This window comes from Chaetodon auriga, chromosome 16 (genome assembly GCF_051107435.1).
Source record: "Chaetodon auriga isolate fChaAug3 chromosome 16, fChaAug3.hap1, whole genome shotgun sequence".
NCBI classification, from domain to species: Eukaryota; Metazoa; Chordata; class Actinopteri; order Chaetodontiformes; family Chaetodontidae; genus Chaetodon; species Chaetodon auriga.
In genome coordinates, this window is record NC_135089.1 from 18617501 (window position 1) to 18641613 (window position 24113).

General features: G+C 43.2%; 1 protein-coding gene across 6 annotated transcripts in view; it reads left to right on the forward strand.

Annotated features, from left to right (window-relative positions):
• Window positions 1–24113, forward strand: part of plppr2a (phospholipid phosphatase related 2a) — a 44775-nt gene that overhangs the window by 3200 nt on the left and 17462 nt on the right. For 4 of the 6 annotated variants that reach the window (XM_076752181.1, XM_076752182.1, XM_076752180.1 and 1 more), the window contains exons 2-3: window positions 1472–1593; window positions 20933–21121. In XM_076752181.1, coding sequence (XP_076608296.1) covers window positions 1525–1593; window positions 20933–21121 — 258 coding nt within the window. In that variant the 5' untranslated portion in view covers window positions 1472–1524. Of the gene's footprint in view, window positions 1–1471; window positions 1594–20606; window positions 21122–24113 lie in introns of those variants that run through there. The other 2 variants (XM_076752185.1, XM_076752183.1) reach the window with 1 other exon arrangement.

Below are 24113 nucleotides of genomic sequence, written 5' to 3' on the forward strand. Positions count from 1 at the left end.
ACCAGCGTAGAAGGAATTAGGAGGAAGGAAGCTCTCTAGCACATAACACACCAGCAGAATGGAGGTCAACCTGACAACTGCTCAGAAACAGAAAAATCCCTTTTTTTCTACCTCTGCTCTCCTCTCTATGTTGTGTGTGTGTTCAAAATCTGTCCAACTTGACACTCAATGATCCGTCTCAAGCCTCTGAGGAGAGAGTTTGCGCTCTAAGTTCAGCAGTGTGGTGGATAACAACCTGAAGGCCAGATCGAGCTGAGCACTGCTACTCACTTTTGAGATTGTTTGCAAAGTGTGACGACTGGGATCACACTGTTCACACTGCTGGCAGTTCTTCCCTTCTGTCGTCTGTAGTACAATGCTTCTTAGTTTTCTTCCATTTCAAGTGGAAACGCAGTGAGTCGTAGTTGTCTCCTGCGAGATATGAGATATGTTGCTGCTTAAAGGACTCATTTGACATTTTGGGAAATACGCTTGTTCTTTTTCTGGTTAGGTTAATAATGGTAGTAGTTTAATGTTACAATGGACATATTTCAGTTGGAAATTAAGTGTTTGTTACTATGAGTTCTCTCTTCATATTTATCCAGTCAGACAGTCTGGGGTGTAACACTCAAGAACATGTTTGATGAACATGCTTTAATCAGGCTTTTCCTTTGCTGTACTGGAGTTCTTCATGAACAGGTGTGTCATGCACATCTTGCACACTGATGACCGTCTTACATTAAGCTAGCAGAGCTATTGAAATTAGCTTCCTGACGCCTTCAGTCGTCTCTGTCACATGGCACGTTGTAGTGGTCCGTTAAGTCTCCCACTTGTGCTTGGATGTTCTGGGCTTATCTTCCAGCACCACTTGTTTTGCAGGGACTAGTGATTGACTGGTCCCACCATTCACTTTTCATTTAACCTGTGAAATATCAAGTGTAAGGTTCTGTAATCATTTCCATATGTCGATTTATTTCAGATCAAACAATGTTTCTTTTTGTGGTTGGCAAACGATTGTGCCTGGATGTTGTATTGAGAATCAGCACACTGCTACCATTAAATAAAATGCCAAGCACAGAGAGGTAGATTGTGACGCAGTGGCAGGAGTTATTTAAATCATTTTGTTTTACACCCAGAGCAGCTTTGACGCACAATGCATCAAAACCCAAAAACAAGTGAAGCAATTTCAGTGACTCCGACAGTAAACAGTGGAATGCACATAGCCCACAGTGCAAAGAAATGAGTTCGCTTTTTGTGCATGTGTTAAATATTCATGGATGTATCACATAAATAAACAATAAAAAGGTATCACAGAAACCATGTAGTGAATGAAATAGATAATAGCCACGTCGCACTGAGGAATAAGACATCAAGGAAAACCCCAGATCTATCCAAGGCTCATTTGTCCTGATTGGATTCCACTTAATCTCACACTCTGGACTTGACCTCAAACTGGCCAGTGGACTAACCTGACTAACCCTCTTTCCTTCAGGATAAGGAGACAGAGAGCTGGACGGAGGGACGTTCACAGAAACCGAGAGAGGGATGGCAGTGGAGGAGAAGCCGGGTGTGAAGAGCAGCAGCTCCATCGTCCCCTGCTTCCTGTTTGTGGAGGTAAGAGGCATGAACGAGCTATCAGCCAGCACACCGTTTCTGCTCTGACACTGTCTGTGAACAACACATTTCAACATGAGAATCGACACTTGGCAGAGTTCAAACATCTCCAAAGGTATTTGGCATATTTGGCAAAGGTATAAGGCATCAGCATCTCCTCACCAAGAACCTTTATCCTCTTGGTGTAATACAATAGTGAGTGAAGAGCTGAGAGGTATTTCTGGACAGGGCCTTGTAGATCCTTCACGTCTTGATCATATCTCTGTTCCTATTTCCTGTTTCTCTGGGCTTGGACTGATTTATCTCTGCGATTGCCCGTCCTGTCAGGGAGGAGAAACCTTTGTGGCTCTGAGATTGGACTCTCTATCTAAACCCCCCCCCAACTTCATGCACTTTCTTTCCTCAAATCTCTATGATCTAAGGCTCAGTGATAAATATTTCAGGCTGAAGAGAAGAGTTTGGGACAGCTCAGCAAACAGGCTCTCTGTTACTGACATTCCCACTCGGTGTCACACATCCTGCCCCATTCCAGCACCAGGGCCAGCTGAGGTTTTGCAAAGTGGCTGTAGTTGTTCAGCGGCATGTTGAGCGTTACCCAACGTATTTGTGAACTGCATGATTCATTGAGGTGGTTGTGGATGTCACAGCGCAGACAGAGTGGATTTTCAGCAGTTGCACTGTGGGCTTTGGAGCTGCGTTGTACAGATCACGTCAAAGGTCATTTTCTGTGGCAAGAATGCTCAGAGAAACACACTAATGCAGGGCGGACACACACAGACATACAGCTTCATCCCCTGTGAGAGGCGTGCTCTACATTGTTTGTGGGGCAGTCAGACAGATGACTCAGAGGGCAGTGGAAGTCCCAGAGCGTTGACCAAATTGTAACTGAGGTGGAGACAAGCATGAACTGGAGTGGTAATCAGACTGTCTGAAATCTAATTAGACAAACCAAGCGGTCCAGAAGCTCATTGGCTTCTAGTAAGCCAACCATCAGCTTCTCAGCTGGAGTTCCCCATACAGTCAGAGCACTGTCCTGTGACAGATTCAGATAGGAGAAGCTGTTTGTGTCACACCGTTGCATCACAGGTGCATCATGATTTGATGCAGATGTTGCATCATGTTGGATTTACATGCTTGGATTCACTTTTATAATTGAAATGCATGTGCAGGCATGTATTTTGCGCTGTGTCTTCGTTATTGCATTGTGATCTCATTGCATGAGAAATTGTACTCAAATTGTAGTCTAACATGATTACAACCTAAAACTGTATATAGATCGTCTACAACATCACTAGTTACTGTACTTTGGCATCTGATTTGGCCCATATACCAACACAGTCAGCAGTTGCAGCTGTGACACACATGGAGGTAATTGGGGTACTTTAAACCCTTAGCGGCAGATTGCTGCCATTTGCGTCAAAACTCGTACTACTTCCCAGAGGCATGACACAATCAAATCTGAATATACAGCCATAATACACATATTTTTAGAATCAGTGTGACTTACATTTCCCGAGCATATAAACGCCCATAAATTCACTTAGAAATACTATAAAAAATGTCTGGTAGTGACTCCAGAACTCGCCTGAGAATCGTCATTAATATGAACTCTTTTAATGTTGCACTTTGAGGCCGGTACGTGTTGGAGAGGGCGCAGTTGTCTCAGGTTTGTCTGAGCAGGGGTCCGCAGTGTCAGACTTTAAAAGCTAGATCTAGAAAACATATTTATGAACGAGACACCTGCCTCCCTCTTGAAATTCAGCAATTACTACACACTGTTTTGTAGTTGGCTGCAAGTAAACGCATCATGACCTGAGAGGGATGTTGGTGTATTTAAGATGCCCTTTACCTGAACACCTCAGCAAGTCCTCACCTACTGCCCAGTACCTCTGTGTGTGTGTGTGTGGCCGCACCCAAAGGACGGATCAGAATACAATAGTTGGACTAACCCAGCCCGCCCATGTGAGCCTGTCTGTGAAACACTGGTCCCTTTAGTCATAATACACTGTAAAAGCTCTCCATTAGGCCACTCCGCCATGTGCCTCCCACACATCAGCTCTCAGCCCTCAGGTCTCAGTCAATTCCCTCACTAACTCTACATCTATGTGTGTGTGTATGATAGAGGAGGAGAGAGTATATCTGTCTGTTTGTACTGGGATGGAGAACCCCAGCAAGCAATCAGGCCCAGGGAAAAGAGGCCAGCAGCTGTTACCTGTAATGGAGGGCAGTGAACAAGGTTTCCTTCAGCTTCTAGAGATGACAGCAGGAATGTGTGCATAAATGTAACAGAAAGAGCAGGTATAGCAATAGTTAATTACCTCTGGATATATTAATATACATACATATTGATTGAAATAACTGACTACAAGTGAATGATTTATGTAATGTATCAACCAGGTTCATTACTGGTTCATCTCGTCCCTGTACGTTGATAATGGTGGCAGTTTTTGAAACAATAGGATGTGGATTTCAGACATTCGTAGACAAAGTGCGCCTCGCATTTCTACCCAGCGGCTGCTGATTTTGCTGGATGAAATGACAGCAGCCACTGGCAAATTGTATCAGCTGTGGCTAGCGAGCTTATCGAGCTAATTTTAGCTTCATGAGTTGTTATTAATGTTTCATCCTGACTTGTTTTAAACAGAAATCTGTAAAGGGGGTCTTGAATATGCACTTGATGGCTACATACGTGAAATTGTTCTACAAGTCTGAAGCTAAAGCTACATGTCCCAGGTCCCAAAAAGTTAGCAGCCTCACCACCTGATGACCTGACAAAGCACATTTTAATGCCAGGTGTATGTTGATGTTATTCACATTATTATTCTGCGTTTAGATACAATCTGGCAACTAAACTCCTGTTGATGCAAATTAGAAGTCAGGCCACTGAGTCACAGTATCAACTGGGTTTGCAGGAGTTGATCTCATTAATGATGCTGTTGCTAAGCAGACAGCAACATCGCAGAGTTCTCTCTGTTTCTTGCTCCTTTGAGTCCATTTTCAATTCAGGCGTCACCGTTTTCACAGTGGTTTTCTAACTGACATCTGGAATATGACATTAAAACATGCATTCATCTTAGAAAGAAACAGCCCCCTCTGTTAAGCAGTATTATTTCCATTAAATGCTTTTCTGTACATCATTCCCCAACCTGGAGTTACCTTACGTTCAGCAAAGTACCTTGATGAGGAAGGCAGGATATAGCTTTGTAGTTCACAACCACTCCCCCAACGGCAATCCAAAGAATCCACATCACATGCCTACACGTCTCCCATGCATCCAGGATTCAAACCCTTCTTCCTGCTTCTTGCTAGAAGGGTTGCAAGAGCTTCTGAGCCACGCTGTTGCTCAACAAATTACCATTACTGACTGCGAGGTGCTCCAGTGGTTAGTGCTATCAACGCTAGAGTGAGAAGAATTCAGGTTTGATGCCCAGTCCTTCCTGTGTACTCTGTGATTGCTGGGAGTTTATGTGCCCTAGTTTCTGGATACTGCAACTCGCCTATAGCCACGAATGTGAGTGAGTCTCTCAGTGTTAGCCATGTGATACATCAGTGCACCCCTTGTTCTTGTGTATTCTTGGTCAGGTTATGTTTCATGTGACTCAGAAAACAGGAAAACTAAATTTAAAAACCAATAAATGATTCACATAAAAATAATAATGAATGATGGTGATCAATAGCCAATATTAAAGAGACGGGGTTTCCGCCGGAAGGCACCGTAGAGGGAACACAAATCAGTGTGAGGAAAGCTGCTGAGTGGCTGCTGACATTTAAGGGAATAAGCTTCTTGGTGTTCTTGCTGTGAGTTGGCCGGCTAGCCTAGCTTAGCATGTAGACTGGAAACAGGGAAACTAATAGCCTGGCTCTGTCCAAAGGTAACAACATTTGCCAAGCAGCACCTCTAAAGCTCAGTAATTCACACATTCACACACGTTCATACAGGCAGGACTATTTCATGGCTGGGTGAAGTGACTTCCTTGACTTCATAGGGACAAATAAGAAAGTGGTGTAGACCTACTTCATTTAATTTAGCAAGAGCGCTAATATGCATATTCCCCTACTGTCTGGGATGAGGAGAAGTGTCTCTATCAACCATGTCCCTCCATGCCCTCAGCATTTAATGTGTGTGGGAAATGTGTCAGTGATCCTTACCAAGCCAGAAGGACCTGCTCTTTTATTTAGCCCCACACCTCATCAGCAGTTACCATGGAAACCAATCAGCCAGATTCATTCTCCATCTCTGCTCTCTTTCTTCTGGCTCCTTTCATCCTCCCTGCCCTAATCACAAGTCACAACCTTTTCTATCAGTGCAACCCACTCAGCCATCTTGTTCTGCGTGACTCCCTTTCCCTCCATTTTGCTCGATCATTTCCCATTTTTTTTTTCCGTGTGGTTCCCTGCCAGCACTCATCTTTTGTCTCGGATTTTGTGCAGATCTCTCCCAGCCGTTCATTGCCGCACAGATATTGACATCACCTTTCATTAATCCCTGATAATCCTGTTTTAATGTGTACAATCTATATCATCATCTCCCTCTGTATTTCTGCCTGGGACACAATCAGATGAACTGTTGAACCGTCTCACCTGGGGAACACAAATGAATCAGCCTGGTGCATTTTGTATATAGATTACTGTTTGGACTGATCTCTACCCTCACCCGTAAAAAAAATACAATTATTCTGTGCCATCTGGGGACATGCGAGCAAATTTGCAGTTTAAAAGTAATTTCTGTTAAAAGCTAATCTGCTGTGTGCTTCAGTGAATGGGTGTAATGGAGAATGCAGCTTTCTATTGTGAAGAGCCTCTGATTAGGCACTTATTCAGACCAGTGGAGGGGGAACATAAAAGCCCCATTCCACCACTGTAAATACTTTTTACAGGCCTCATCTCAGCTCTGTGGTCTGCAGCCGCCGTCGTGTGACACACTGTGAGCTGTTTAATGTCACCTTTTCACCTGTATTTACATTTTTGTTGCACCATTTACACTGCAGCTTTACCCTTTGGCATTTTCCGGACATTTTGTATTTTTATCTCTCTTCCTGTCTCTCTCTCTATAGATAGATAGCAATACATGTTTTTCTATGTACTGTGCAATAGTGAAAAACACTGTACTTAGTTATCTTATGTGCAATTTTCAATTTGTTTCCCATTAACAATGGGAACTTTTGTATAAAGTATGTGTGTGTCGTTGATTTTTAATTTTCTATTATGTGTCTTTATATATGTCTTTCTTGCTACTATTGCTGCTGCCTGTGACACCCCCATTTCCCCTATGGGGGATTAATAAAGGGAGGGTAGTGAGACTTTTCTTGGAAAAGGTCTAAATAAAGTATGAATAGGAGAGCCTTGCTTTTTTTACTTTTTCAAAGAAAATGAAATGGAAGATTCAACCCCTCCCCAGTCATTTTCATACATCCTCTCAGCTTAAATTTAGTCTATGAGGCCGAGCTTTACCATCAGATGAGGTGGCTGCTTGATTGTTTGATGAGCCCAAAGCCATCATAAACACTGAATCTCACATGTGCAGATCCGTTGTGTGCATGCTCAGCTGGGTCAGTGTGGGTATGATCATTTCCTTTGCTGTTTCAGGGACCAATGTCTTAATCCTCCTCTATTTTCCCTGAGCCCCTGATGTTGAAAACATGAAAGGAGTGGATGGATGACTTAATTAATTTATGGACATGAAAATGGGATTCTTTCTGTGAGATTTCTCTGGTTTTAGTGTTTTTTATAAGATCACTGTGGACCAGTGGTACAGTCTGAGATCTGGTTTTGCTTTTGTTTTCTTTTGCGAGTACTCCATTACCGTTTTTATAGAAGTTAACATGGATTTGTACATCATGAATAATTTCCTCTGATGTTTCCTATTTCTCTAATTTAATTTCAGAGTTAGAGCATGGAGAAAAGTTGGAGCAGTCCCTCCACCAGAGGGCACTGCTGTAACACAGCTGAAGCTCCTGTACAAGATGACAAGTTCTGCAGCTTGTTTTTAGCTTTTGAGTGTTTCACATAGTTTTAATTTAACTTTGACAGAACCATCGCTAAGTTTTATCATTGCTTGTTTTTCTCACACTATTCACTTTGAAACTTGGGGTGAGGGGAGTAGAATTTCTATCATGACTGTCAGTTTTATGCACACACACACGCACAAAGTCTCACAGGCCTCGTTAACACCTGAGCGACATGCAGCGATTAGACAGAGAACATATCAGCGTGTCTTTGGCTGCCTCCTCCGTCTTCATTAATAGGCCAGTGTGTTTCATGGTGGGTAACACTCCAGTAGCTTCACACCTGTCACAGGAAGTTACCCCAGTCTAGCCAACCTAGACCCCTCCCCACACAAACACTTGCACATAGGCCAACATACAGTACAGAGAATTGGCTTGACACACAAACAAATTCTATGAATGAAATGTCATGCTAACCTGCATTTATTATATTGGTTAAAACTATGACATCAAAGGCTGAAGCTGCTGTTATGCTCTGTATTTCTTATGTCCAAAAAAATCCCACGACAAGCCCAAACTAACAATGCTCGTCTGTCTCCTGCTGTACTAAAATACTCTCCGGCTCCTGTACAGTGTCTTTGGCACTCAACCCAAACCCATTTGTTCCTATGAAGATTTGAATCTTTAAAGCTGCACTAATCAATATATGTTTAAGTGCTGGTTAAAGAGCCAGATATTTCCCTCTGGATTTAATGAGGACCAAAAGCAGAGCTATACATTCATCAGGTGGCTCCAAGAGTGCTGTATAATAGGCTTACTTTATAAAGTGATGGTACAGTCTGTCAGTGTTTTTCAGCTTGTTCTGTTTCTCTCAAGTGGGCAAGAAAAGAACAAGACAAAACTGATGACACTGATTTAAAAACAAGTCGTAAATATACAGTTGTAATTTCGTATGCATCCTAAACATCAGCTTTTTAACGTTGTCGATGTGAGCATGTCAGCAGGCTGACATTAGCATTTAGTTGAAAGCACCACTGTGCCAAAGTGCAGCCTCACAAAGGTGCTAGCATGGCTGGAGACTTATTTAAAAATGGCTAAGTAATCTCCTGAAACACCAGGGCACTGTTGTTTTCTGCATTTGGTGGGGATTATTTTCAGCTGCGGATTAATTCACGTTGGGAGTGGCAGCGGTTAGTTAAGGCTGAAGGATGGTGTATGTGGGCTCCACTCAGAGTTGTATGCTTGAGACTTGGAATTGAACGCCTGGGGACTTGACATGAGACTTGAAGGCGAAAAGCTGAGGAAACTTGACTTGGTGACCCATAAATATTCAAAAATGCTCATCTGAATGTAGTTCTGTCTGTTGGAGCTCTGCCAATCTGTCATGAATGATTAATAACAAAACCAGGATGCGCACATCTCCATAATCTAATGCACACTTTCAGTTGCAGCTGCTTGCACCAGAACAAAATGGAGAAAACTCTAAATTCAGATTAAAGTAATTAGCCGTTATGCTAGAATTAATTAGTCTATATACATAAACGAGTATCTTAATAGCCCCCCCCCCCCATCCAACATATGCCTATTTTCCTCCTCCCTGCAGCTGCGAAAATATTTCATACCACCCGTCATGCTTTAAACAGGACCTCGAAGGGGGCGGCCACCTCCTGCGTGAGGTATTTGTGATAATAATATCTCCTAAAATCTTTTTGTATGCTCCTACAGCTTAATGATGAATGATCCAAACTGCTGCATAATGGGTCATACGTCTTGTAAACACAGCCAGGACATCGTGCTTCACAACTCTCAGAGTGTGAGCTGACTATTAAAACAGAAGTTGCACCGTTAGTAAAGGTTTTGGCTGCACGGGCAACACTTGGTAGTTGGATTCATTCATTGTTGTTTTTGTCGACGAGAAGAAAGATACAGAACGTTCTGGAATTTATCCTTGAAGGCAGCTCTGCATTGCCTGCTTTCGTCCGTGGTGAAAAAAAAATCTGATATATTGTCGTCAGCAAAGGAAGTAAACCAACCTCTGCTCTTTTACCGACTGCTCTGTGCTCTGGCTACTTCTCTGACATTACTCATTAATGAGGAGTGAGTAATACACACATTACAAACTGTATGACTTGGCAGACAAAGGGCTTTGGAGCTTGGGGGCAGGTAGTAGGGCAGTAATAGCTGTTTTGCTGCAGTGTAATCTCTGTAATGTGCATGCACAGGGTTTCCCTGTGGTGCTGTGTGCACTGCAGGGGTGTGTATCTGACTGCACTGAGGACGTGCAGAGAGGTGGACCCCCAACAGTGTGTACAGTTGTATTTTTTGACTGTATTATCTGTTAAAAGACCGTTGTAAGGCAGTGTACATGATGGCTGGCAGGAAATGAAATGAGAGCAACACGAGAGGTGTTTTTAAAAAGGGGGAGAGGAGAATTTGACTGGAGGATGATTAAAGCAACGCTCCTCTCATCTCTTTTCCCATTGCTCTCATTGGACTCGTCTTTCCCTTCAGCCCTTTTTCACACAATCCAGTACAAAAGCTCGAAAGCTCCCACTCTCCCTTTCTCTCCTGCTCCCTCCATGGCTGCTCTCTCCTCACCTGCCCAGAAACACACACACACACACACACACACACACACACACACACACATGCACACTCACACTCACTCAGTCAGAGAGACGCTGCTGAAAGCATGTAGGCCAAAACTCTCCAAGAAGCCTTCTCCATTGCCAGCTCTCCTCTTCTCCCTTCCTTTTCATTCACTCACCCCATTTCACCCCTCTCCCATCATCCTCCCACCCTCTCTCGCTCCCTGAACACCTCCTCCTCTCCCTCTTCTTTCTTTTCTGCTGGGACTACAACAGCTCTTTGAATGCACCACTGCTTCTGCCGCTTTCTTATTCCAACTCCCATTCCTCCACATTTTTCACACTTAAGTGCTCCATCTAAACTTTTATAGACTATAAAATACTCCTCACTCTCTCTCATTCTGATTCATTTGCAAACAACTGACAAACCTCTCAGGGTCATTTTCTTGTGGATACCATTTATTCAGCCCACAAAGCCTATTTATCATGTCCCCCTCCGTCACAGTACGAGTATAGATTGGGTGCACAAGCCAGCTCCAAACATTATTGTTTTAATGTAGCTGTTTGTCATCATTTGAGCAAGATATCAATAGAGAGAGCGATGATGCATGTTAAAAAGAGTTGTGGGGAAGGAGGGTGTCGAGAGACAAGGCAACAAACGCGTCTTTAAAAACAAAGCCAGTATGTGCGTTTTCCAGATCTTATGTTTGACTGTTCAGATGCAATCAAACATCCCATTAGAGATTTCTGTGGGCTCAGAAACCGAATCAGAAGGGATGGTGAACCAGGAAACTATGAGTATATTAGTATTTTTAGCATTATATAATAAAACCCTATCTAAAGGGACATCAGGTATCTAACAGCTCAATTACATTCCATCACCGAGAATCAGACCTGGGTGAACACATGGCCTTTGAAACTTTTGGGGAGCCACACTGGGCAGATCACATTCAGACAAAATCAATAATGAGAGAATAGTGTCTAAAGGTCGATATAAATAGCTGCTGAATTATTAGAGTGTACTCACTTGTATACTTGCTTGTACTCTAGTTTGACCAAGGGTCTCATTGTAGCTGCAGATGAGTTGCAATTGAATATTTTTAATATGCATGTGGATCAGTCTGCATCAAAATAAACAAAGTCATGGACAATCGCATAAAAGTGTCACATTTGGTTCTTTAAATTAAATGCCAAGTAGTTAAAAAGTTCCACGAATTGCACAAAAACACAAATAGAGCTGAGGGGAACTGCACACTCAGCTGATAATCCTCTGTGAGGTCATCATTTAAAGTGTCCCCTTTTACATTCCAGTCGTTTCATTCAGTGTTAACATATATGTCTTTCAATATTTAGTGCAGCTTTAACAAATTTCTGAGGTTTCCTGCGAGCTAACAGCTATCTGCTTGGTCCCACTCCTTACCAGCTGATAGTGGAAAACATATTTGCCACCTGAAAGAGGGAGAGTAGACATATTCCTTTTTTTTATTGCTATTTTTCTTTTCAGTGTAAACAAACCTTTAGAAAATGTTTGACACTTGAGCAGTGTTGTCAAATTTTTGGTGCATTTTCACGCAGAGATGGGTCGGTACAGCCACGTGGGGTTTTTTTTGTCTCCGTCTCGCAGTCCCTTCCATCCCGGTTTCAGCAGGGAGCCTCTCTTGTATTTAGAATGACAGATTAGAGATCAGTACAGACCACTGAGCTATTCCAGCTCCTGCTGTGAAGCTGTAATTAGCACTGACCGCCTGTCAGTTTCCAGTTCACACAAAATAACCCACATTAGGATGACAGAAATCTTCCTGTTTGAAGAATTGTGTAAGGGCATTTGTTTTGTTTAATGACAGGTAGAGAAGAGACACAAAGGGATGGGAGTGGGAGTACGGTGTGTGGGTGGGGTTGCTGGTTGTGCTGGCAAAGTGTTGGTTGGTGGGAGGTTTTTTGGCTTTAAACCTAGTTGAGGAAACAGACTCCAACTCACTATAAAATAGCAGGAGGTCACAATCTTCTGAGATCAAGCGTTATTGTCATGTTCAGTTCTGTTCATTGCATTACTTCGAGCAGACATATAAAGCACACACATGTACAAGCACGCACATAAAACACATAGAACACATCAGCAAGTCTTCCAAATTAAATAACAAAATAGGTTGTTTGCCATTTCCATCCAAAGCTTATGTTTAATGGAAGAGTTCAACATCTTGAGAAATACACTTGTGTTTATTTGCCGAGACTTGGCTGAGAAGATCGGTACCATTCTCATGTCTCCATGCTAAATATGAAGCTACCTGTTAGCACAGCTTAGCACAAAGAGTTGAAACAGGGGGAAACAGCTAGCCTGGCTCAGGTCGATCTTAACAGTTCCCCTAACCTTAACCCTAAGCTACCCACACCTTTAAAACAATAAAAAAAACAAATAAGAGTTTCTATTTGATGACAGTTGATAACACCGATACACGAAAATGAACTTAATGGGTTTTATTTCTATAAAACGACCGTGGGGGTGTTGGGCAAGTAATGTCATCGGTGTATCATCAGAGTATGCCCGCATACCGCGTAACACCGACCGCTGAGGCAAGCCAAACCCACACAGACACAAACACGGCCACCCACACTAACATTTCCACGAGGTGAATCACTCATCGCCTTTGAGAATCTGACTAGACGTAACAGTCAAGGAAAGAGGACATGAGGAGGAAGAAATTGGAACAGAGGAACAGGTGGTAAAGTTTTTCGGTCACCACCCTGAGCTCTGCACCTGTTCCCAAGCACCACTCTTCTCTCTTCTTAACCCACACTGCTCAATCACACTCCACACTGCAGTGTATCTGTCTTCCATCCCCTCCTCTCTCTTTGTATCGCCTCTTCAATCTCGCCTCTTTCCGTCCTTCCTCCATCTCTGATTGTCTCCCATTTTTTGTCTTTCACACCTCTTCTTCCTTCTCTCCTTTTGAACCCCCTTCTTTCTTCTGTTCTTTTCCACTCCTCGTCTTCCTTCTGCCCTCCTCTGGGCTTCCTCTTCCTCCCCCAGGACTTCTGTCATGCTGGCCAGGTGCAGTGTAGCGTGCGTTGATGGCAGGCGTCTTAATGGACAGCATGTGTCTGACGGTGGACCCCTGTGCCTCACCGTCCTTCTGCTCTAAATCCTCCGTCCGTAAAACACAAAACTGCTCTTTCAGGCAACAAGGCTTTAACAGCATCCAGGGACGAGACTGGACCTCCAGAGAAAGCGATAGAGAGAGAGAACAACACAGACGGACGGGCGCGCGTCGCGACCCTCGTTAGAACTTCATGGCTGTTTCATATCCTGTGGAGATCTGTCTTGTGTAGGTGCAAAATGTTACACTTTAGTATAAATAATATGAGAGCTGCAGCAATTAATGAATCAGCTGTCAGCTATTGAATTAATCACCAACTGTTTTGATAACTTCAAGCTGATTCCAGCTTCTTAAATGTGGATATTTTCTGGTTTCTTTTCTCCTCTATGACAATATATGTAATATCTTTGTGTTGTGGACAAAAGAAGACATTTGAGGACATGGGAAACACTGATTTTTCAACATTTTCTGCCATTTTATAGATCCTAGATCCTATACTAATCGATTAATCAAGAAAGCATTAACAACAATGAAAATAATCATGATCCTTCAATAATCAGTCCTTCATAAGAACTTAAATCTTTGTTATTTTTATTTTGAGGCTGTCTTTAAAGGCCAGTGATCAAATGAGATGATAGTTAAAACAGCTGGCAGCTACATCGCTGCATTCTGTGCCTCTGGTTTAGCTTCTGTGGTACTTTGATTGATTTACAGCACAGAGCAGGAAGAGGGCAGTGTACCTCCAGCACAAACTGAGCTAAATCTCTCAATAATTGGGGCAATTTTGCAAGAAGAAGCAGATGGCATCCAGAGTTGTTGTAGCTTGAACCATAAAAGTCAGGATATTTCAACCTCTGCTGCATCTGTTTTGACCATTCTTTTTAAAGCTGTCTCTTGCAAGTCCCCCAAATTCACCGAACTCAATGCATTATCAGGGCAATACTTTTTTTTGTGCCATTTTTTACAATTTATTGATGCCTTTATCAGTTTGTAGATGTGCATAGTCCACACAATAATAAACTGAGGGTAGCTGTGCTGCCCTTTACGGAGATAAACAAGTGGCAAAATGTATGCTACATGAACATGGGAAGCGCATATCATGAAAACATGATCACAATATTAATGCAATAAACCTTCTGAAATACTACTATTAAACATGAATTATTAAAGATTGAATATAACGAGGAAAGACAGTAAAATTACCTCATACATACATACATATACATAAATATACTCCTGTACTGCAGGATCATGTGATGCCGACAGGCCTAACAAGACTTTTTGCTGTACAGTCATAGCAAAGGGGACGGCTGTCAGAAATACCCCAAAATGGCTCTTTGTATAACCTGGATTTGATCTATTTTGTACAATTAAATCTTAGATAAGTCATATCAGTAAATTATTTCATCCAATTCATGGTTGTGGAGCCAGGAGGAAGACAGCTGACTGAGCCAGAGGACGCCATTAATATGCACTTAATGCTCTTAACGGGCCAGAAAAGGCTCTTTGGGCTCAGAAGCACCAAAGGCTGAAAAACTTTTCTGCTTTTCATGGAATGAATTGGGCTCCATCTTGGAATGCAGTATCCATTGTCCTTAATCTGCAGCCATTAGCTGGACAGACAAGCTTCCTAGTTCACTCGCCCTGCTCTGTTTAACCAGTAGAAAGGCACACCTTGTGTGTCATCACAATAAAACTGTTAATGACGACTGGGGCTCTGTGCAGCGTTAATGGTGCCCTCTGAAAACAATGATCGTTGCAGTCATGGCAGCAAAAGAAATTGTTGGCTGACCCTCACAGTGGAAAGTATCATTTGGGCTTCAGACTACTGTCTGTGCTGTGTTGGCAACATTTCAAATATGCATTTTTGGTAAGAAAACATGCATAAAGATGCAAATAATCTAAAATAGTATGTGCATTTAGAACAGGATCATAAGTCGTAGTAGTAGTAGTAGTAATAGAAAGGTGGAGCTTTCTGCTATGTACACATACATCTAACATTCACCCAGCTAATAGACACAGCACTATATTTAGATACACGTTCATCAACACAGAGACGTCCTATTAATAAACTATTAATGCAGATCATCAAGTATGGCTGACCTCGTAAAGCTGTCCATCCCTGTTTGTGAGGAAAAAGATTAAGATTTGTGCAAGGATGTCATGTTTGTTACCTGGATTAAGGGAGGGAGGGACAGTGTTTATATTTCAAGAGTTGCACTGAGCTCGCTGCGGTAGGTCCTTCACACGCCGTCGGCTGTTGCTGTTCCCTGGACTCGTTCCCACAGCCTTCCCAAAACGCTTTCCATCTATCTGTGCCATGTTTCCAGTCGTCTGGATGTCACTGCTGTTGTAAACCCTCGCTACCTCTTGATGTCACAAAAATGGAAGAAGTGTTAGAGGGATGAGTGAGAAATGAGGAATGACAGAAACAGCTGAGACCTGGGGGGGGGTAGGATAGGCTGGGTCTTTGAACAGTGTTTTTTAAGGCAAGCGGGGGCATGGAGCAGTTGAAAGAGAAACACACAGTGACATTTCTATTGTCATACCTGTAGATATCAGGTAAAACAGGATAGTCATCTCAGAAAAGGGCAGAGCCTCATCCGTAGTGCCGGTGGGAATGTGATGGTGCTCTGAGGGTGAGTACCCGCTGAATACTGTGCCCTTTCAGAGAGAGATAACGTGCAAATTGAGGTAATTTTTTCTGACTTGGGCTGTCTGTTGTGAGGTTTTAAGACTTGTGTTTCTTTGCTGTATCACACGAAACAAGCTGTGGCTCTCGCATGTTTTTCCCATCACTTCTCTGGTATGTTCACATTGAACTAAATGAGATCATTTAGACTCACTGGTAATGGGACACAGTAACTGTAACACCCAACAGGATGCGGCGTTTCCCATAAACAGATATAAATGTAAACGGGAAAAGAAAAAAGGAAAAAACTGTATGTACTGGTGCGTTTAGTGTATGTGTATGTGTGAACAGAAAGAATTAATGATACTAAACCAAACCCATCCTGCTAAACTTTATAGCACATGTGCAGTTTAGACAGTGACAGATGTCTGCATCAAAATTCTTTGTCATTTTTAAAACACTGAGTCCTTGATTTCAAACAGAGGAAGACAGCAGCATTTGTCGCTTCATCAACTTTCATCAGCTGCAGCTAGGTAGCTAATTTAGCTATGGCCAGCTCCGTGAGTCTTGAGTGCAGTTAGCATAGTGAAATTTGGGGTCAGGGGGGCTTCAGAAAGCATCATATTTAATATGCAGAATGTTATGTAAAACTGCAGTAGGTAACTTGTATAAAAGTAATTTTTTGTCATATTTGCTACAACTACCCCTATGCCCAGACAGCAGTACATGAAACATGTAATCTGTGAAAAAAAACGGCTCCATTGGTCCCACCTACTGCTCCTACTGCGATTTGCAAGAATCCACTGCGCCCGGCACAAATCAACCAATCAGAGCCAGAGGAGCATCTGAGGGAGTGTCTGACATCTGTCAATCATTACTAACACGCTGCGAACCGCCCCCTCCCTCCGCTCATGCTGCCGGCTGCCACTCAGTCAAACAGCTCTGTGAGCGGCGTCAGGAGGCGAGTGAAAGCTATGACGGAGCAACAGCAACCCGCAAAGGACAAACTGCCCACACCGCCACTGCCAACAACAGCACATACGGCTAAGACAAATAAACAGAAAGCTAATATGGTGATTGTTACAGTAACACTCTGCAGCGCGTACGATATGTTAGCGACTGTGATGTAGCGGCTGCGCAGAGTTAGCTTGTTTCCGATGCTAAGCCTAACGTAATTGGTTGTCACGGCAGCCGCGCAGACGCCGCAGGGAGGAGGGGCTTGGAGGCAGGGCGGGGGAGAGACGAGGAACTTGTGTTGGTTCTAATTTTCACGCTAAGTCTGCTCTCTTCTCCATCTTACCTACTGCAGCTTTAATAAGTAATTGTAACTTGTCCTACAAGTGTAACTGTAGTGGATTAGGGTTAGAGACTGTTCCCATTCATACAGCTGTAACAGATCAGTCATGAAGACCAGATAATCCCTCCTCTTATCTCCGATGAGCACTTCTCATACGGCCGCACAAAAATCAACGAAGGACGGATTTCCTGTAAGACTTGTTGCACGTATCCACCGCACGTGGAAGGAGCTGGTGCTCGTCCAGAATATCCTGATACCTGAAATAATTGAGTCGCTTTTATGTCAGTATGTAACGAAGTGCGGTAATGGCTTGATAATCTGACAGGTATTAAGTATATTTTCAAAGCGGCGATATGAAGGCAGGCTCGGAGGAAGATAATGACATCTTAAGAAGGATAGAAGAAGACACTCGTCAGTCTCCACACACTCTTCGTGCTGGTAACACGCAGTCTCGTGTCTCCCTGTGACAGCCCCCAACGTGAACTGTCGTAATGTGACCTTTCATCTTGACAAGCTCTTTTCTTTGCTATTGATCTGCCTTTCCATCTCCACGCTAATATAAGTCAGCTAAGGAAGGATTCTTTACTGTGAAATCTGTCCCCTTTTCTATTAACAGCAGCTCTTTTTGATGAGAGGTCAAGAAAGAAAAAGGGCACGGAAAGAATACAGGAGTCTCTTGGTGATAGTGGGCAGAAGAGTGTGAAGGAGCGCTAAAGAGGGAGCAGGGGAGTGTATGGAAGCTGTCAGGGTGTGAAAGAGCCACTGTCAGCCACCTAACAGGCACAGCCAAACAACTTGCCGGCAGCTGGCTAATCTGTACGATTGCGAGTTTGAGGAAACGTGAGTTTGTAGCTATGCAGGTATTCATATTAGGTATGCTGAAAGTGGCTCAGCCCCATTTTTCCTTCTTTTAAAGCTGCATAAATGCACACAGTCTTATGGTACATTACTTTTGAGTTCATGCTACTTCATGCAGTTTCCCAGCACAGTGTGCTCTTAAATGGGGTGATGAGAGAAAGCCAGAATCACAGAAGATGACTCACCAAAAAAAGCAGCGCTTCTACCAGCCGGACATGCGGATTCGCAGGTTAAGGTTCAACAATATGAACTCTGACCTGCGAATTTTCAGGAGCCTCCAGGCAAAATCGCAACTCCGCCGTTCTCGGATTTTTGCCCTTTTCATGGTGCTCAGAGGGAATTGAGGAGGCAAGTTAACAGCTCAACTGTAAGTATGCTGCTGATTTTAAGGCGGCGTTGTGAATTACTGGTGTTCCTTCAGTTTAGCAGTCACAGGAATGAGTCAGAGCCAGCCACAATACGCCGGGTAAATGCAGGGCAGGAGCACTACGGCATCAAACAGGAAAACAAGGGAAAGCGTCATGAGTCACACATATCAAACACCCCCTCTCGCCCAAGGCAAACCCACCAAAGAGGCTCCATCAGGTGTGTGTGCAGCCCCTCACCTCCTACACGCACATACACAAAAAAATGCACCCAGACAAATAGAGTTACAGGCGATAACTGCTGGTCTGATTTCTGTTCAACGTTTGGTGCAACGTGTAATACAAACACCACTTTTGGAAAAAACAGCTGTTCAATCAAATTTTTGATGCAGAAACATGAAAAATTCACAATATTATAAGTCATTTCTTCACCATGACAACCGCGGATAGCAAAACACATCTTCCTCAAGGGAGGCACAGACGAAGGCTGATTTGATACAAATAAAGGAACGGAGCGAGTGTGTGCGTGTGTGTGCGACATGTATAGATGTGCATGTTTCTTTCTGGATGTGTTGGTGGGTGTTTGGTTACTCTTGTACTTACAGTATGCGTGGTACATGTATGTTTTAGTGCATACTGCTTTGAGTGTCTGTGCCACAGCTGTGGGTGGCGCCGTGTCTCTGGTCAGAGGGATGTGACTGTGACTTTGAGCTGAACATCCCAGAGGGCTTCAGACTGCCACTCTCAGCCTCTCCTCTCTGTCCTCTCTGTCCTCAAGTGCAACGCTCCTCCATCCATTCTTAAATTTCCCGCAATAGAACATGTGTTTGCAGATACTGAGTGCTGTTGTCTCAAAAGCCATTCAAAAGAACACTGGGATAAAAAAAAAAGAAAATGACAATGGATTTAACATTAAAGCTGCATTAATCACGTTCCCCTCTGCATTTTGGCCTCTTTCAGCTCATAGTTTTGCCTTCAACTTAAGTGTTTCGTTACAAGCAGCTGTACTTGTTCAGCATCAAACAACAGATATACAAAGTCAGTGACTAGCTGGTGGACATAGTGAAGCAGCTAAAAAGCCTTATATTGGTGGCCAAGTGGCCTGAAAGATCTATTAATATTGTTTTAACACAAGGAAAAACTATTTACACCTTGAGTGCATGCATTTCTGATGGGTTTTATTTTCATCGTAGTCACCACAGTCAAACATGTTTGCATTGGATCTTTAATGGACTTATTAAGTGTGTTTTTTGTGGCGTGTTACAAATATGAGGAGCATATTTTCAAAGAATTGTATCCGAAATTTAAGCTGTAGCCCCTTCATGCTACATCCAAGTATTTGAATTTTTAGACTAGAACAAAGAAAAATAATAATAATAATAATATAAAGCAAAGCAAAGCAATATATGCAGATATTTATGTATGATACTTATGTATGTATATGTAGTCCATTTCATGATGCTTTAAACCTGCTGTTACTGATTTTCTTTTTGGCCATAAGCAGCTGTAAACACATGACAGACAGTTTCACCTTTAAAGTTTCAACTTGTTGGAAAGCAGAGCAGCATCAGCATTCGTTTGGAGTTGTGTTGTTATTGACAGTCTCCATCAACTCATGAGAAACATGTCTGGCTGCTTTAGCGGCTCCCTGCTCCAACGTGTTCGCCTGCTAGTTGCTAATTTCGCCTCCCAAACATTTGGCGCTGAGCAGGTCGTGTCGAGTGGACCCCGCTCCTGGCGTCATGTTTAACACCACCTTCTCAAGTGTTGTTTACTGCCTCATGTGCACTTATCCCTAATTGAAAGCTGTAATCAGACATGATTTCATTCCATTTCACTGATCTTTACCTCATCCAAAAACATGTCCCATGTTTACGGGTCATTGTTTCTCATTTCAGACATGAGAGCGTCGAAGCTTCTAGAAGTATTTTAGAATTCAACTTTTTAGCAGAAATGTCAGCTGATGGAGAGAAACACATGTCTGAACAATCACTTCACTCTCCTGTGCACCTGCTCTCATCAAACACATTCATGTATTCTATACACACACACACACACACACACACACACACACACACAGTATCTACATATACACTCACAACTCAACTGTAGTAGATTTCATGAGTGCTGGCAGCATAAACGCTGCTCCCTCGTTCTCTGCCTCCCACCTCCCTCCCTTCTCCCCCCTCTCTCTCTCTCTCTCTCTCTCTCTCTCTCTCTCTCATTGCTCTCATTCTCTCGCTCGCGCTCTTTGCAATTCTTTGTTTTTGCTGCTTGTGCTGCCACGGAACCCTCTTTTATTCTGTTTTTTTTCCTCCTCCTGCAGATTTCCTTTTTTCTGTCTTGTCTTGGTATCTCTCTCTCTCTCTCTCTCTCTCTCTCTCGCTCGCTCCCTCGCTCCGTATTTCCTATGCATCTCCCCGTGGCTGAGGGGAACAGGGACTTGACTCTCCCCTCTTCCTCTCCTCCTCCTCCTCTTCCACCTCCTCCGCCTCTCTGTCCTCTTCTTCACCTCTTGTCCTCGCTCTTCCTAACGGAGGGATAATGTTCTATTTCCAGCTGGTGATCATGGCTGGGACGGTGCTGCTGGCTTACTACTTCGAGTACACGGACACCTTCCCCGTTCACATCCAGGGCTTCTTCTGCTATGACAAGACCTTCTCCAAGCCCTACCCCGGTCCGGACGACACCAGCAAGATCCCCCCTGTGCTCATCTACTCGCTCGTCACAGCCATCCCCACCATCACGGTAAGAGTATCTTTGAGGTGCATGAGAAAAGCGTGTGTGAGCGTCTTTATATTGAAAAGGGAGAGTGAAGTAAAATGAACGAGCTGCAATAGAAAGTAAGAAGTTGTTAAAGTTGTGGTGGTGTGTTTGAATTGTTTTCTGTATGTGCTTTCACATGCTGTGAGAGCATATGAGAGAGCATTGTTCGCTTTCTACTTCGTGTGATTTGCGAGTTTTTGCAATCTTGCGATGAATCATCTCTGGTGTGTTTGCTGCACCACTGATATAGTGAGCAGATTGGCAAGCTGCATGGTGGTAACCCCCTCCATCCTTGACAGGCAGGTGTGCGTGCGTGCGTGCGTGCGTGCATGTGTGTGGAGAGAAAAACAGAGGCAAGAATCAACTTGGACAACACAGACTTGTAATGGCGATGGGCAGACAGGTCATTAGAGGAAGAAAGAGATAGAAGCGAAGCAGACAGAAGAACAGTCAAAGAGACAAATAATAGAGAAAGCAAGAGAATGAAACGGTGCAAAAGTTGGAGTCAAGACAGAGCGATAATTGCAGGCAGCAGATGCCGTCTGAAAAGAAAAACCTGGAGATGATAGGTGAGAAAAAGAGACAATGAGCACAAAGGAAGGCAATTTGGAGGGGGGCATGGACTGTTTTTTGTGTGTGTGTGACGTGTGTGTGTGTGTGTGTGTGTGTGAGGGTAGCTTTTAAGCCCCAAGTGAGACGGAAGGCAGTGAGCGTGAAATGCATAACACCTGGCACTGACTCTGAGCACTGACACAGACCTTAACAGCTTACATCCCCAACAGACCTCAGAAAACAAAAGCACACAGGACACCACAGACAGAACCAGCCTACAGCCACAACACAAAGCAGACAAATAACCCGACCGGATTACATGCACAGACAAAACCACAGCCTGCACCTACTGCAAAGACAGGAATATCCTCCAACTGCACCACTAAACAGACACAGATCCTGTCGGAGTGCAGCAGCTGATGGTAAGGAGAATGGTAGTGGGTCATTAGAGTGAGGGACCACATGTACGGTTTGTCTCACAGTCACAATAGGACCCCCGGAAAATAAGTTATATTAGCAAGTGACTATACTTACTCTCATGGCAGACCAAAACAGTGTGTGCGATCAGTCATTTGACAGGTTCACATTGCTAATGTAGTTGATACACTGTGCAAGTGTAGTATTGATTTAGCAACTTCATGAAATTATTAGAGAGGATTGGAATCAGAAAAGGCAGAGGGTTCATTTTATTAAATTTAGTTGAAGGGAGGGGTTGTGTAAAATCTTTGCAAGAGTGGTTGATGGGTTTTTTCACTTCTGACTAACTTAGATTGATCTTTTTATTTCATTTTTCCCTTGGGAGAAATAACATTAAAAAACTTCAACAGTTTATTTAGCAGCTCCTTTCTCCAAAAAAAAAGGGAGCTGCTGGATGTTTTTTCTTATGTTTGTAATTAAAATATTGTCTTGAGAAATTGGGGAAGGATTTTTATTTTAATTAATAATGCAGACGAGGGCCTTACTTTTAATGCAATGAATTATGAGATCAGCCTTAATCCCTTCCCCAATAATTTGGTTACATGTTTTGTTTCTTGCACTTTTTAATTAAAATCCTGCACCATCACTTTAATATTGTCTAACATATTGAAATATACAGCAGTCGCCCTCCTTAGCACCAAGCTACACTCCCTAATCCAAACCATATAGACCTTTAAAGCTGCCCTAGCACATGGTAAATTACTTTCTAAGTTGATCTGGGTCAGAGCACATTACTTACACCAGCTGGCCTGCCCTAACCTGGGCTGACAGAGGCTTTGGTGTGTGTAACAAGCAGCAAGGTAAATCACAGCAGTAACTCCCTGTGATAGCACCAGTCTGGTGCAAATGTGCTTTGCCTCTGGTTCCCGAGGAGCCGGATCTCTTTTTGTCCGCTGCAGCAGCAAGTCAAAGCTTTGTGTTTGCTGATAAAGCGGCTGCACAGCAAAATGCCAGTGTTCATCAATACAAAGAGAGTTGTGACCTTTTATGTGGTTTTAAGTAAGAGGTTCAGATCTGTCATACCATTCTGTGCCAAGCAGCATGATTGTGTGTACCACTGTATTTTAGAAAATTAGATTTTTAACGTCAGCTCTTTGTAGCATTGAGTTGAAGAAAGGCAGAGAGGCAAGTCCTAAAAGTTAGTGTAACTGCACGTCAGAGGTTGGGCCTAATTATTAGACTGGCCATATAAATAGGCCGACCCTGCCTAGCTGAATCACTTTAGGTAATCAGCCACCAGTGTATTTGGGTCGGAGCCAGAGGCATCCAAGCCCGAAAGAGGGCACTCGAGCTCTCTGTCAGCTCCCAGTAGGGTCCCAACATCTAATTAAAGTCATCAATCACCTTTTGGAGTTTCAGCACAAGGAGCCAATCCACTGCTTGAAGACTGAAACAGAAGAGAAAGCAACCTGACATCCTCCCACCTCAGTGCGTTCATCGCATTTGTAGCATGTGTGCAGATGTGCCTCTCTGTAACTTACACTTCACTGAATGTGTCTGATCTTCCTAGTTAGCGCAGTTGGTGGACATTTGTATTATTTTGAGACGCTTGTCATCTCAGTTATACCCAATACCTTAGTGGGTGTAAGAGTCTAAATCATTGGTCCAAAATGTCAAGGAAAGGAAAAACATCATTTCTACTTTGAGTTCGTACTATTGGTTTTGAAAGGGACTCCAACATTAAGGGTTTATTAGGTACACGTAGAAGCTAACACAGGCTCATGCAACAGCCCTGCAATAAATCCAACCATTATGAAGGTTAAAATGATTCTGCTTTCTGATCAGCTTGGCAGCTGTAGTTTGAAGTGCTGTTGAAGGGTATTGCCTTACACTGAGGGCAGTATTTTCAGCCAGATGAACCCGTAAACTGGCAATGAGTCTAAGCCTTCATCTGATGTTAAAGAGAAACTCAGCACTGGCTTCCCACCAGGCTAATTCACGTGTC